At 35.8% G+C, this 14,520-nt stretch overlaps 1 protein-coding gene across 2 annotated transcripts; it reads right to left on the bottom strand.

Annotated features, from left to right (window-relative positions):
* Positions 1-2,106: 2,106 nt before the first annotated feature.
* Positions 2,107-14,193, bottom strand: LOC147856645 (Iron-sulfur cluster biosynthesis family protein). 2 transcript variants are annotated; one of them, XM_087329209.1, is made up of 13 exons: positions 13,677-14,193; positions 11,005-11,112; positions 10,615-10,718; positions 10,428-10,505; positions 9,955-10,039; positions 9,747-9,812; positions 9,190-9,279; positions 8,913-8,978; positions 8,731-8,831; positions 7,776-7,862; positions 7,627-7,699; positions 2,818-2,961; positions 2,107-2,469 (listed from the first exon to the last, which is right to left on the bottom strand). In XM_087329209.1, the coding sequence occupies exons 1-13, from the start codon at positions 14,130-14,132 to the stop codon at positions 2,329-2,331; spliced, it is 1,599 nt and encodes a 532-aa protein (XP_087185335.1). In that variant the 5' UTR covers positions 14,133-14,193; the 3' UTR covers positions 2,107-2,328. The 2 variants fall into 2 exon arrangements, with proteins under 2 accessions (XP_087185335.1, XP_087185336.1); XM_087329210.1 differs by lacking the exons at positions 2,107-2,469; positions 2,818-2,961 and adding an exon at positions 5,220-5,463.
* Positions 14,194-14,520: the final 327 nt, after the last annotated feature.

Genomic DNA, 14,520 nt, shown 5'->3' with positions numbered 1-14,520 from the left:
TAGATTTGATACTGTCCCGAAATCCATAATCTTGCTAAATTTGTAGACCTCCTGCACCATTTTCTCAATGTTGTTATCATCCTATTTATCTTGTCAGAATGATGCTTTTATCTGCTGTATTTGGAGATCAATGGTCCACGTTATATCTTCTGAGCGATGGTCTTAATTTTGTGCATACAGATTGAAATTTTGTGGGCGTACGTAGAGTTAAATTCTTTTATTGCATATAGATATCAAAGTTGCATGATGTATTTAGAGATCTCTGATTCCATGATAGCTATGCTATTAATATTCACGTAATCCTAATCTTTTTCTTATTCTTTTCTGCGCGTAATTGGATTGATACTTCAAAGTGTGAGTACGCATTAACTGTATTGTGTAATTGGATTGATACTTCAAATTGTGAGTACGCACTAACTGTACTTACGACCTTCGATGCCAGGATAAACTATGCCCTACCTTATAAACATAATTGCTCTGTTGTATATGTTGCTTGTGATTAATGTCATTGTTTAAATGGTTATGAATGTCATTATTTGACGCAGTCTTGCAAAATTTGTCTTTCTGAGTGTCAAGTATCTTGGAACAACCTTGCTACAGCTCTCTCATCAGTGATATATAATCTCTATATAAAAAAATGCCTGATACAGTTTAGCTGCTGTATAGTTTGCTTGTAATTAACACAATTGAATGAATGAATTGAACGTCTTCATATGAATGTGTATATTTGACAAACCTGATGGCTTAAATTTGCATTTTGTAGTGTATTTTCATGTCTTCGAATAAATGTCTTTGACAAATCCGATTTATCACTGCTGTATCATCCAATATTCCATTTTCATGTCTTTGAATAAATGTCTATGCTCAGGTTTCTTCCGATAGATCATTGATGTATAAATTTTGCATTTAATAGTGTGAGCCTTTGTGGATATTGGAGCTATCTAGTTACAGTCTTGTACAAATTACACCTTCATTTTTCCTTTTCTTCAACAAACATCATTTCATGAATCAGTGTATTATTTTATGCACAGTTATACATATTACAATCACATATCTTGCTTCAATGGAGAAAGGGATCCTGCAAATTTATTTAATTGAACTGCTACTTTTTCTTTTTGAAGTTCCATATAACCCTTGATTAGTTAAAATTACAGTCTGTAGGAAGATTACTGTATTGATAAATAATGCCTGCACAAGAAACAGCTATCATGTAGTATGAACTTAATCAAATTTGTTATTAATCCATCATGATAATTTAAACACTATTATTTAGGGAGCAGTAGCCATGTGAAGTTCTACTACACTCAATGGCTTTCTTTGCTTTCACCAAGGTAAGGAAGCATTTAGCTGTTTGAATGAGATATTACCTATTTCCAAAGCACAAAAATCTTTGTTACTATCTCTCAACTGTCTCCTATATGTTAGGCAATAATCCACTCAGCATGCAAAACTATGAGATTTACTTTTATGTACATATCTCACATGATTCAACACCTAAAAAGCTTCGTGTTAAATTGTACATGGGTGTTAACTTGTACGGTGGAAGAAACTCACAAAATTCAGCTTGTTTAAAAAAGTTACATTTTATATGAATCCTAATATCTATCAGTGGGACAGCTCGTTAGTTATGTTATTAGTGGATAGCATGTAATAGTATACATATTTTAAGAAAGCTACCTATTTTGACTGAACAAAGAATTATGAAATACAAACAAGTGGTTCAAATGCAATAAGAAGTTTGAATGTGAGGAAACTAAAGTGTATTGGTCATATGCACAAATGCCTACAATGTATTCAAATTTATTCTATTTAAGAGCGAATAATCAGGAACAGCATATTTCAGGCATTAAAATGACTTCTAATTATTTGGCTGAGATGTTCAGGGTTGCATCAATTGAAGCCAGAAACTGTGGTAATAGCCAATACCACGTTCATGGATATCAAGGACTGGCGTAAGCAAAGCCTAACGAGTGTATCACCAAACTCTTCCTCATCACTCATTATCAGCAAACTAGACTTGATCCCCTAGCACCATTATCCAAAGACTTAATGCTGATAGTTAACATCCGCGATCAGATTGCTTCAGCAATATACATCCCAGCAAGAGACCCAATTTCTTTGTCAATTATAAATTTATGCTAGAAACCAATATGGTATGGTATCAGCATCAGTAATGAACTTTTCTTGTGAGCTATCAAAAAACTGTTAATGCAATTTCATCCTCTCAAGATTACCCATGAAACATAGCTTTCTTCAGATAGAATGAGGGATTTTACATTTGCTCTGAATAATATTATTACAATGAAGGCAATAAAAACATAGACCACACTATCTTGATTCCTTCTGCTTCAATCTCTGTTCCCAATCTTCAGCTTCAAAATTTTGATCTGTGATGTCCTTCTCGGTAGAGTATATGATTTCTTCACGACCAATAACAGTTTGCTTTGCTAAACTCCTTGTGCTTTCAAGCTTTCAGGAGATCACCAAAAAATGTAATGTCAAATATGATAAAGAGAAAAGGAAAGCATTAACTCTACCATCTTAAAAAAAAGATAAAAGGATGAGGAAAATATCAATGCAAATTTCAGTCTTCAACCAAGGATCTCTGCTTTATCAAGTTTACACTCATAATATGCAAGACTTGTTATCTTAATAATCACTAATAATAAACAGACACAATTGGAGAGCCATAAATCACCACCAACAAACAAATGAAAATTTGGTCTTTGATAAGTACGCTAAAATCTGCAATGGAAAATTTTAAAACTTTCATTAACCATAATAGCTTCCAACAAAAAACGAGGTAAGTTTGACTACCTTTTTCCGTAAAAGAAAATCTGGCTGTTTTAAAAGTTCTCCCCATTTCTGCCTTGCAAGATTTTTTTTTGATATCTCAGAATTCTTCTTTTGTACAGAGAACCACCTTATTGCTGGAATAGCAAAGAAGGCTGCAGTATATACCTATCAATTGATCAAGAAGGAATGAGTCATCAAGATTCCAGAAGTTTGGAAGGATCCAAAACTAGACGCAATCACCTCTTATTACCAAAACATGAATATGGTTACAATATCTGATGGTTGGCATTACATTCCAGTCCTCTCTCATATTTTGGTGGAGAACAGACCACATTACAGAAAGATATATTCAAAATGCCAACGATGATCCTCAAGGTTTATAGGAGATAAAGCAAGAACACATGGTTTACAAACTAATGAAAGCTTTCTGTGGGATAATAACAGACCCCTAAAAGTTTATATGACTGGATTGATTCAGTATTTCTTCTGCTTGGTTTTCAGCACACCATAAACGTGAACATTGGACGGTTCCCCCTGATGTAAATCTCATGATCGACAATGTAGATTGTATTGTAAGGTTTACTAGAGTAAGGAATCCCTCCATGCAGTAAATTATATTGACTGATAAGGGTAAGCCTCTTACATTAAAGCAGAGATTATTGGAACTTGATGCACTTGCCCAAGGGTAAGAATGGCATTCTTGATGGGTGGGTGTATAAAATCAAGACGGGATTGAAAACCCAAGTACAAAGCAAGGTTGGTTGAGAAAGGCAGTCTACAATTAAAAACGGTTGACTTTCAAGAGGTATTTTCCCATGTAGTTTAAATGATCATCTTGCCGACTTCATTTGCTTCACTATAGCTCTTGACATGGAGTTTTACCAAATGGATGTAAAGACTGCTTTCTTCCATGGTGACATTGAAGAAGAGCTATTTAGGATGCCACTAACTGGGTTTGCAATTCCTGATAAGGAAGAATTTGTGTGCAAACTCAAAAGTTTATATAGACTGGGACAATCTTCTAGACATTGATAAAAAAACCTTTTATGCTTTTATGTTATCACATGGGTTTAAAAGGAACCACACAGATAATGGTCTTCAATAAAAAGGGATGTAGACAGTAGCCCCACCGCTTTGATGCTATACATAGATGATATGTTTATTGCCAATAAAAACCTGGGTACTCTTAATGCACTTAAATACCAGCTAAAATCAGCCTTTGCGATGAAAAACTTAGGTTCAGCTGAGTATATCTTGGATATGAGGACAAACAGGGATAAGCAGCTGCTGCTGCTTCATGTACACTGAAAAAGTATTTGAAAAGGTTCAACATGAATGAGGCAAAAGAAGTGTAACTTTGTGGCCACATCTCAAAAAAGGTAAGCAAAAAAGACAGCCAAAAAGATGATGCAGCAGCCAATTCAGTGAAGGCTGTATCATATACATCAGCTTGTGTTTCTTTGATGTATGCCATGATTGCTACAAACTAGACATTGCACAGGCAGTGGAATTTTTTAGCATGTTAATGGCTAATCCTAGCAAGGCCCATTCAGGAGCCAGCACATCAATAATGAGATGTTTTAAGCAGATAAAAAGTAAGTGTCTATGTTATGAAAAGGTTTCATTGCAATTGCATGGATTCTGTGACTCTGATATGGATTTTCCTAGTGTTCCAAATCACAAAGGATCGTTGCATTATCTGCGCTGAGGTGATGGTGGCCTTTATTTGTCAATGTCTAAATGGTCATCGCCTGCGCGCAAGATATATCTTCTGAGCTTCCCTATCGCACTACGACACGCATGAGATTGCTGTGTATCCATATAGACAGGCCTGATATTAAATCCATCTTGCGACATGTGTAAAAAGAGAGCCTTATAGTGGGCCATCTTCCTACCAAGAGGTATTGTGGGGCTGATCCATGCTCTTGTATTATCCAATTTAATAATATCAACTCAAATCACTCTACCTTTTTCACTTTAGTCATGTTCAAGATTGGACAAACCAAGCTATATTGGAAAGGAGTAGCATGTTTACACTTATGCAATGTAACTGGAGTCAGTCTTGCATTTCAGCATAATAACATTGATTATCTCCATGTTCAGCAAGCTACTTTGATGACGAAAGTGGCAGTCTTGAGTACCTGGCATAGGGAGCTCCTAAATATGTTGGATACCGGTCACACTAATCGAAACAATGCCTCGGTTACTATTGGGGCTCCACCAAGATTATATAATGGGGCAATGATGCTTTGCTCCTTATCATACAAGCAATCATCAAGACTCAAGGTTCCTACAAATTTGTCTAATTATGTGCCCTACGCAGGCTCGGTTTTCAAATTTCTACTCCATAGAGAAGGGTTGGAGTTACAATGGATAAAACAACCCCAATTTAGTTTGTGGTACATGCTCTTGCTTGAGAAGAGTATAAGGGTTCAGACAATTCAACATGATACATTGTTAAGCCCCAAATATCGGAGGCCCTGTGGGAATTTCTTTATTAATCCAACAAGAATCGAGACATTACAAATAAAAGAGTGTTTTACACCAGCATGATGCAATTTCAAGGAAACATGAACCCCCATAAATGTCCTTGCTGAGTTTCATTACTGATGAAAATTCTAATGCTTAGGATGTTTCCAGCAGGCCTCCATATAGGCTTTTACACAGCTGCAAGGAAGACCCCTAAACTTGCTAGTGAACATCCCTTAATTTTCTATCAGTAAACACAGATCAGAGGCCCTAATTTCTGATCAAAGAAGCCCTAATTTTTTATAAAAAGCAACAGATAAAAAACCCTAACTTCTGTAAACAATTAAAAGGTGTACGCTAAAATTTGGTGCTCTCCTCATGATACAATTGTCTCGTGAAAAAAAATCCCATTTAGGCCTCAATCTGTTCAAATAGCTAGAACTAATAACAAAGATATCAAATGTAAGAAGAGTACCTCTATTTTCCTAGAGTTAGTTGACATGAATCGTCAAATTTTGCAATCTTTCACACAACTCCTAGTTATTATTGTGAACACCCTTCACATTAATGCCCACATTAAAATTTATCGAACAGATTTAGATCCCGTCACCATGCAAACATGACACAACTGTTAAGTGACAGGCCCCATTCAAATATGAGAATCACAGATTCACACATTAAAACTCTAAATACATACAACCACCTGAATCCTAGGAATAATCATGTAACTAACTCTCATATAACATAATTTCTGCAAACATGACACAACTGTTAAGTGACAGGCCCCATTCAAATATGAGAATCACAGATTCACACATTAAAACTCTAAATACATACAACCACCTGAATCCTAGGAATAATCATGTAACTAACTCTCATATAACATAATTTCTGTAAACACAGATCAGAGGCCCTAATTTCTGATCAAAGAAGCCCTAATTTTTTATAAAAAGCAACAGATAAAAAACCCTAACTTCTGTAACCAATTAAAAGGTATACGCTAAATTTTGGTGCTCTCCTCATGATACAATTGTCTTGTGAAAAAAAATCCCATTTAGGCCTCAATCTGTTCAAATAGCTAGAACTAATAACAAAGATATCAAATGTAAGAAGAGTACCTCTATTTTCCTAGATTATTTCAGCATTTATAAGGCTTCAAATTTCAGGAAAATTGACGGTTAATTTAATCATACAATAGGAATAGTGGGCGGGCACCAAAGATGGTTGTGCAATGTAAATTGCACAGGTTGTTTTCTTAAACTAGTGCAACTTTTTAACTGATATTAGTCTACAATAATTTGTCACATCCCACAATCTTCAACCTTTGTGTTCAAAGTTTAACTGTTGGGTAGAAACTTTTGCTGCAAATCTTATGTGTTGGAATGTTCTTCCAGCATGGTAGGGTTCTGAAACAGCATTCTCATGTGACGATGAGATGGTGCAAAGAATACAAATACTCAATGCATTGAAACATAATTTAGGGAATACCTAAGTGATTCTATGACCCAGGGGAATCAAGATGAGTTGTATCCCTTTTAAGATGGGTTGTAAATTGCACAGGTTGTTTTCTTAAACTAGTGCAACTTTTTAACTGATATTAGTCTACAATAATTTGTCACATCCCACAATCTTCAACCTTTGTGTTCAAAGTTTAACTGTTGGGTAGAAACTTTTGCTGCAAATCTTATGTGTTGGAATGTTCTTCCAGCATGGTAGGGTTCTGAAACAGCATTCTCATGTGACGATGAGATGGTGCAAAGAATACAAATACTCAATGCATTGAAACATAATTTAGGGAATACCTAAGTGATTCTATGACCCAGGGGAATCAAGATGAGTTGTATCCCTTTTAAGATGGGTTGTAAATTGCACAGGTTGTTTTCTTAAACTAGTGCAACTTTTTAACTGATATAGTCTACAATAATTTGTCACATCCCACAATCTTCAACCTTTGTGTTCAAAGTTTAACTGTTGGGTAGAAACTTTTGCTGCAAATCTTATGTGTTGGAATGTTCTTCCAGCATGGTAGGGTTCTGAAACAGCATTCTCATGTGACGATGAGATGGTGCAAAGAATACAAATATTCAATGCATTGAAACATAATTTAGGGAATACCTAAGTGATTCTATGACCCAGGGGAATCAAGATGGGTTGTATCCTTTTTAAGCATACACCTGTTTTTTATCCCATTTCCGAAGCATTTTGTTTTTAAATAATCTTCTAAACCTATCCACTCTCACACGAGAACCCATACAGATGGTGGGTTCTCATGATGGAAACATATAAATGATAGAAATAATAACTTGAACAACACTTCTATTTGTATCTGATGCTTAAAGTTAGAATCAAACTTCATAATACCTGGAGAATGGGCAATATTTTCGCCATAAATGGTACAAGACCATCACCAAACCTTCCAATAATGCTAGCATCCCTGAAAAAATATGATCAAACATCTTTAGTTCTTTTCTATCACACAAGGGAAAGGAATACATCATACGAGATTTTACCTTAGCCAGCTACTCAAAACAACAACCCCTACTAAATTGACTGCGCCAAGGCCAATAACTAGAAATTTGTTCATCTCATTTGCCTTGCTGCACCAAACAAAATGTAATCGTTAGTGGTAGCAATTGAATTCTATTAATCACAGAGAATACCAAACTAATTAAAGCAAATGAATGTACAAACGAAAACAGAAGAGAAAAAAATTAACTGAATTTGATAAAACCATGGAAAATAAATGCAGTGTCCATTAGATGACAAATTTAAACGAAACCAACACCGGCAAAGTTAAGTAGGACAATATAACCCTAGCCAGAATTATCTACAGATCGTGTGATTGAGCCTGCAGCTGCAGATGTTTTGCAGAAATTTAGAACTACAGTTGAAATTGATTAACTTACTACATATTCTACAGCGTTTAAAGATATTGGAGCATTCAGCCCAGTATGCAATAGTTGGAATCAGATGGTAACCTTGATATGCTAAATGATTCTGTAGAAGGCTGAAGCTATGACTCACATTCTGCCAGGTGGAGGAATGACAACATACTAAAGTTTTTCTGTAGGGTAACAAAGAATAAGATACGTAAACCTTGCCAATCCCCTCTGTACTAAAGCTTGACAAGAGACTTGTATGCTCTACATGTACTTAATTGAGTCAATTGTCAAGGTGCATTCTATGCTCACCATTGTTAATGTACTTCACAGAGTTACAATTATGTATTTATGAGAAACTCCAATCATTGTATCCATTACTTTAGAAACCCAAACATTACATTAAAAAAGCCATTACAGGACATGTTTGACCATGTAAAGTAAAGTTATATGATGTGAAAGACTTTCAGATTTGAAACTGTTAAAAAATTACTATTAAGCCAGCACACGCCTTAAGCATATTGGTAAAATCATTAGAAACAAGGTCAAAGCACGCAAATCACATATAGCCAAATATTCACTGTACCTGAATATCCAAGATTTCTCTGAGAACGATTCCTGATCATAAAGACTTGACCAAATGGATGCTGTTCTTTGCAGTGATGGAAAACGATACACAATGTTTCCCTGGAGAACAGTACCATGCAATGCATTCTCATATATACGTCAAGTAAAACCAAGATCATATCTTGAAAGAGCTGCTCTTACCAGCTTGTCAACTTCGGGTTCTCCATCGAACCTAAGCAATACAGGCAGCACCAATGATTCTATATCCTGCTTAATATGAAATAGTTACACAATCAGAATGTGCTACATCACACCATGCATCCTAAATCAAAATGGAGAAGAGAGCACAAAAACACAGAGAGTAGGCAATCTTGCATCTTCATAAAGGACTGCCAAGAAATCTTAGCAATCAAACATTCTCCTGAACTCCCAAAAAAAAGGATCTCCGACGGGAATAAAATGAATGTATAAAACTCACCCGACTTTCTTCCAAAGGAGGAACATCTAAAAATGGTGCAAGCTCCTCAGCACACACAACCCCGCCTTTAGATTTAATATATTCTCCAATCTAAAAGATGTCAGGAAATGTCAGCATGACTGAAGAAATATACAGTAATAATAATGGTACCATTATTGCAATATTCAGTACTTCCCCCATGAATGTTTTGTTTAAAGTTTAGGAATTTTTCAACAAATGCTATTTAACTTTGACTTCAAATGATGTGTTAATATCAACTCTCATAGAGAGACACCTCCTTACAACAGTCTCCTCAAACATAGAGAGGGATTTTTTTTAATGATGTCCTATAAATTCTTGCTTAAGAACCCTTGCCTTCATCAAACACACAGACTTTGAATGACAAAAAAAGTCCCATCCCCCTTATCGTCTACTCGATTTACTCTCAACCATTGTTCAATCACCTAAATTACAGATGCAGTTATATTTTGCTGTCATAGCATGTACAGAAATTTCCAATAAGTTTCATTGCATATTTCATTTGCAGAAAAACACCAAGAATGTAGCATTATACCTACCATTTGCCATCGACGTTCTTCTTTGCCTTCATTTGGATCACCATCACCAAAAACAAAGGAAAATACCTGCGTACACAGCAAGTTGCATTAAATTCATCATCCATAAACCATTTCAAAGAAACAAAATGCTAATGCTAGCTACCCAGTCCTAGCCTTAACCGCAAAAAGGTGGCTAGCATATCTTCCAGCTGAAGGAAAATGAGTTTACAGATTCAAAAAAATTCAGGCCACCTCTGTCCCTTGGCATGTTCCCTGATAAAGCTCTCCTCCGGTAGTAATATGGATCCCAGTACCTACATTATACCATTCTGATTATTAAAACAGGCTCTGTACATGTAAATGCATTTGCACATGATGCCAACCTAATATTACACAAATTCTCAGAAACAGCGAGCTGTTGCACGCTTCTGATGACTGATATTTGAAGTGCTCCATTAACATTCTATATTTTCTACCGTATTTTTTATATTATAATTCATAAAAAGATTTTGTGAGTTTGATTAGACTCATAAAAATATGTGCATAGCAGGATGATCATGATTTCTTAGTAAATTAAGCAGAACTTTGGTCGCAGCCAAATATAACCAATTTGTGCATACATATATGCATATTCATAGATATTATTATACAACCATGTACAGATATTATGGAGTGGGAAGACGCAACACAATAAACTCATACCAAAATAAATCAGCTGGACTGATATACATTGAGAAACCAGGGTTCGAAGATCTCCCTCGTCGACGGTCCCCCTCGTCACTGAAACAAGCATGGATTAAATGTAAGTGTATTATTTCAAATAAGACGAAGACGGGAAAAAACAAAGTTATGAGCCAGATAGTATTAGTGGTTGAAATACAATGAATACCTCCTTGATGATGTGAGTAATATAATGATTGTGCTGTATACCAATAGAATTGAGACCAAAAGTGTTGTCCCAAATGAAACCCGGATCAGATAATCTGTAACAGCCTGATAATCCACATATTTACTAAACGTGACCAACGTTATGTGTCAATTAAATGTAAAATGCTAAAAAAGTATCGAATAGAACATTTAAGAAGGATTCCTTCGTAACTTGGAAGGAGATGTAAATTTAAAACACTAAATAGATTAGAATACTACTCCTACAGAATGAAGTTCTTACGGCCTTCTTAAAAATATGCATTCTCAAGAAATTTCCCCAGTACAATTCAGAATTTTCATATGAATGGGTTGTAGAATGGAATCCACTTGCACACAGAACAGCCTTTGATACCTTTATTTTTTCCACCAAAGGTTCAAGTCTAAGCTTCAGTGACTTTGCAAGAAGAACCGATCGATAATCCTTTGGAAGTACATACAACACATCACCGTCCCCAGAAACCTGGCATTCATAGCAGAAAACAGAAAAACAAATCAACAGGATTTGTGACAAAGGTACCATCAGAATTCAGTGTCGCTACACATTTATAGAACACATCGATGGAGTTGGTACACAAACTATTTCTTCTCAGCACTCAAAATTTCTACCAGAACCATTAGACACTCATATATTACAAAGAGTTCTACTGTGGATATAATTGCCTCTAGATAACCACAGGTCTCTGTTGTGTTACAAGCTGCTAGACATGCAAAGGCTAACCATAGTTCTACAATAGATTCATTTATGTTTACAAAATTATAGGACTCTAGAAGACTACCAAAATTGTAAATCGTCAGACATTTATAAATTGGTTAAGACATTTACATTCCATTTGCTTACCTTTAGAAAACCATTAGTATTAATGGCAAACTACTACGTCCATAGACTAGCTAGGGGGTCTATGCCAAATTTTTCTCAACTCAAGAAAACTACCAATATCCTTTGCAACCACTAGGTATTGATAGTACATTGCTTACCTATAGAAAAACACTGATATTCTACTCGATAAATGTAGAGTAGCTATACAATGCCTTTTGTTTATCTCTGGAAAACCACGAACAATTAATGCTCGTTGAAAACCAAAAAACATTCATAGACTAGCGAGAGATCTACCTTCACAACACTACAAAGTTCCTCCACAAAAACCCCTTGTATGCTCTAGAAACGATTTTGCCATTCATAGAGGTGAACTTTCGTTACTACCAGTGTCTATTACAAACCATTAGAAATCATATATTAGCTAAAGTTTCACAGTCATTGGCTGCCAACTAGCAATGGGCCCGGTTTCAGCTCAAACCAAACTCAACCGTTAAGCCATGGTTTAACAGTTTATCGGTTCCAAACAAATTTAATGGTTTGGTTTGGTTTGGTTTGGTTTGGGTTACAAATAAATGATTCAGTTTTGGTTTGGTTTGGTTCTGAAACTCAAGTTTATCGGTTTATAGGTTTATAGGTTTCTAGTGAACTTTTTTTTCCCCCCATAATGGTTTAATTAGTGTTTTTTTATCGATTTAATTAATTTAACTTAAATGATTATTTCATTTAATGGTTTTTAATTAATGCTTTTTTATTGATTTAATAAATATAACTTAAAAGGTTTATTTAATTTAATGTATTTTTGTTTATTTAGTTTTTTAATTAGTTTGACTTAAGTGGTTAGGTTTAAATTTTGTATTCAATGGTTCAGTTTGGTTTCAACTCTTCCATAAACGGTTTTAGTTTAAATGGTTTGGTTTACCTTTTGCTAAATGGTTTGGTTTAAATTGCTTGAGAGTTCCTAAACAATTTGGTTTGGTTTTGTTTTATATAAATGGTTCAGTTCGGTTTGGTTTGGTTTCAAGGCAAAGAAACCGAACCGAACCAGGCCAGTGCCAACCACAAGGCATAGACTAGTTAATTCAGATTTCTAAAATCAGAAATTCTCAGTTACCACAAGATTAAAACCATCTATGTTCTCCACTGGTATTGGTTGCAAGCCACGAGACACGTATGGACAAGAGAAGGGATCTATAGTCCGGAATTCTCACGTATCTCTACACCAAAGACATTGGCATCTTCTAGATATCCACCAGGATTTATTGCAAGAAACAAGGAACATAAAGATTAGTTAAGAGTTCTAAAGTTAGAAGCTCTCACTTACCTCTCTAGTTCTTAACCATCACCTTCCTCTAGAAATCCATCTGTATTAGTTGCAAGCCACAAGACATATATGGACTAGTTAAGAGATCTAAATTATGAATTTCTCGCTAACCTCTAGATTAAAATCATCAGCATCCTCTAAGAAAGAATCTATCGGTATCAGTTCCAGACCACAAGACATTTATAAGCTAGTTAAAAGTTCTGAAATAGGAATTTCTCACGTGACTCTAAAAAACCAGTCTACAACAATAGGCTAGTTAAGAGTTCTAAAGTCAGAAATTTTCACTTACCTAGTAAACATGCATAGGATAGTTAAGAGTTCTAAAGTTAGAAATTCTCTCGCTTAACTGCTACACATTCATGGCTGGTTGATACTTATTAAAGTTGGAAATTTTCTCTTTTACCCACTAGACACTCATAGACTAGTCAAGAATGTACTTAAAGGTAAATTTTCGCACTTACCAACTAGATATTAGGAGACTAGTTAAGAATATTCATAATTATTTCCACTTACTTACGGGACATTCATTGACTACTTAAGAGGGTTCATAAAGTGGTAATTTGAATTTCTCTTTACTAGACATTCACAATTTAGTTAACTACAGTCAAAAAAATTGCATTTACCTGCCAGACATCTTTCATATACTAATTGAGAGTGTATTCATCAATTTTGTCATTTACCAACTATACATTCAGATACTACTTAAGATTGTTCTTAAAGAAATAAATTTCCTTGCTCACCTACTAGCCATTCCATAGACAAGTTAAGAGTGTTCTTAAAGTTTAAGAGAGTTCTTAAAAGTAAGCAATTGTCTAGCTTACCAACTAGACATTCATTCATAGACCAGTGAAAAGTGTTCTCAACATCGGTATTTGTTCTCGTTTACCTCTAGAAATCCACCAGTATCGGCTGCAAGGGCTTGCAAAGCCATCTCAGCTTGACTAATCTTCAATCCTCCTTTACTTGCCACATCACCCACAGTGACTCTTCTTCCGAGCTCATCCACAGCTCTCATGGCTCGTTCACGAACCTCAGAAGAGATTGAATCGCTCTCCACACGTTTCTTCTCAGGACTCGACGAAGAAGATAGTCCGGCATAGACACAAGAACTTCTCCTAGAGCAGAGCAAAGGTTTGGAAGGAGGCCAAAGACCATATCTGAGATGTTGGAAAGGGTTCGAATAGGCGGTAGTGGTGGTGGTTGGGAGGGGGAGGGAGAGGGAGGGAGATCCTGTCCTGCTGTGAAGACGAGACTGTGGCAATGGCGGAGGAGGAAGAAGAAGTGTCTTCGGATAAGGCGAAAATCGATGGTGAGGGATCATCATCGAGGACACCATGTCCATCAGTTTTTCTGATACAGGTAGAGAAATGATCTGTCTGCCTATCTATCTATTCGTTCTCTCTCTCTCTCTCTCTCTCTCTCTCAAAATCTCTCTCTCTCTCTCTCTATCCTGACGAGATAGTTTTGCTCTAGGAGGATGCCTTTTGCACACAACGAGGATTGGTACTGAATGTAACGAAAACTAAAGCTCTTTATCTTTCACATATCGTCGTGTCACCTGCTTCTCTCTCATAAACCAGATGAGGTAGTTGGATCCTATGTATATCTGGGAGTCACTTTTAGTGCTTGTTCAAGTAAATTCTAGATGACCCAGGCAACCAAAGATAGGCTAGCGAGAGGGTATGCATCCCTCTCACTCTTAGAGAGACAATGCCACCAAGCATACTTTC

The sequence above is a fragment of the Azolla caroliniana genome, unplaced genomic scaffold (assembly GCF_043228905.1).
Source record: "Azolla caroliniana isolate FFs.n. ecotype wild unplaced genomic scaffold, voAzoCaro1.0.p SCAF_13, whole genome shotgun sequence".
In the NCBI taxonomy this organism is placed as follows: Eukaryota; Viridiplantae; Streptophyta; class Polypodiopsida; order Salviniales; family Salviniaceae; genus Azolla; species Azolla caroliniana.
Note: the sequence above shows the minus strand (reverse complement) of the source record. Positions and strands in the feature narration are given on the sequence as shown.

What these genes read in the sequence shown, in the direction of transcription:
- LOC147856645 (XM_087329209.1), bottom strand. Translation starts at nt 14,132, where the DNA reads ATGGACATGGTGTCCTCGATGATGATCCCTCACCATCGATTTTCGCCT. An exon ending in TTACTCACATCATCAAGGAG is followed by an intron (nt 10,506 to 10,614) that starts GTATTCATTGTA and finishes TGCTTGTTTCAG; the next exon opens with TGACGAGGGGGACCGTCGAC. An exon ending in ATTTTCTTTTACGGAAAAAG is followed by an intron (nt 2,470 to 2,817) that starts GTAGTCAAACTT and finishes ATCTCCTGAAAG; the next exon opens with CTTGAAAGCACAAGGAGTTT.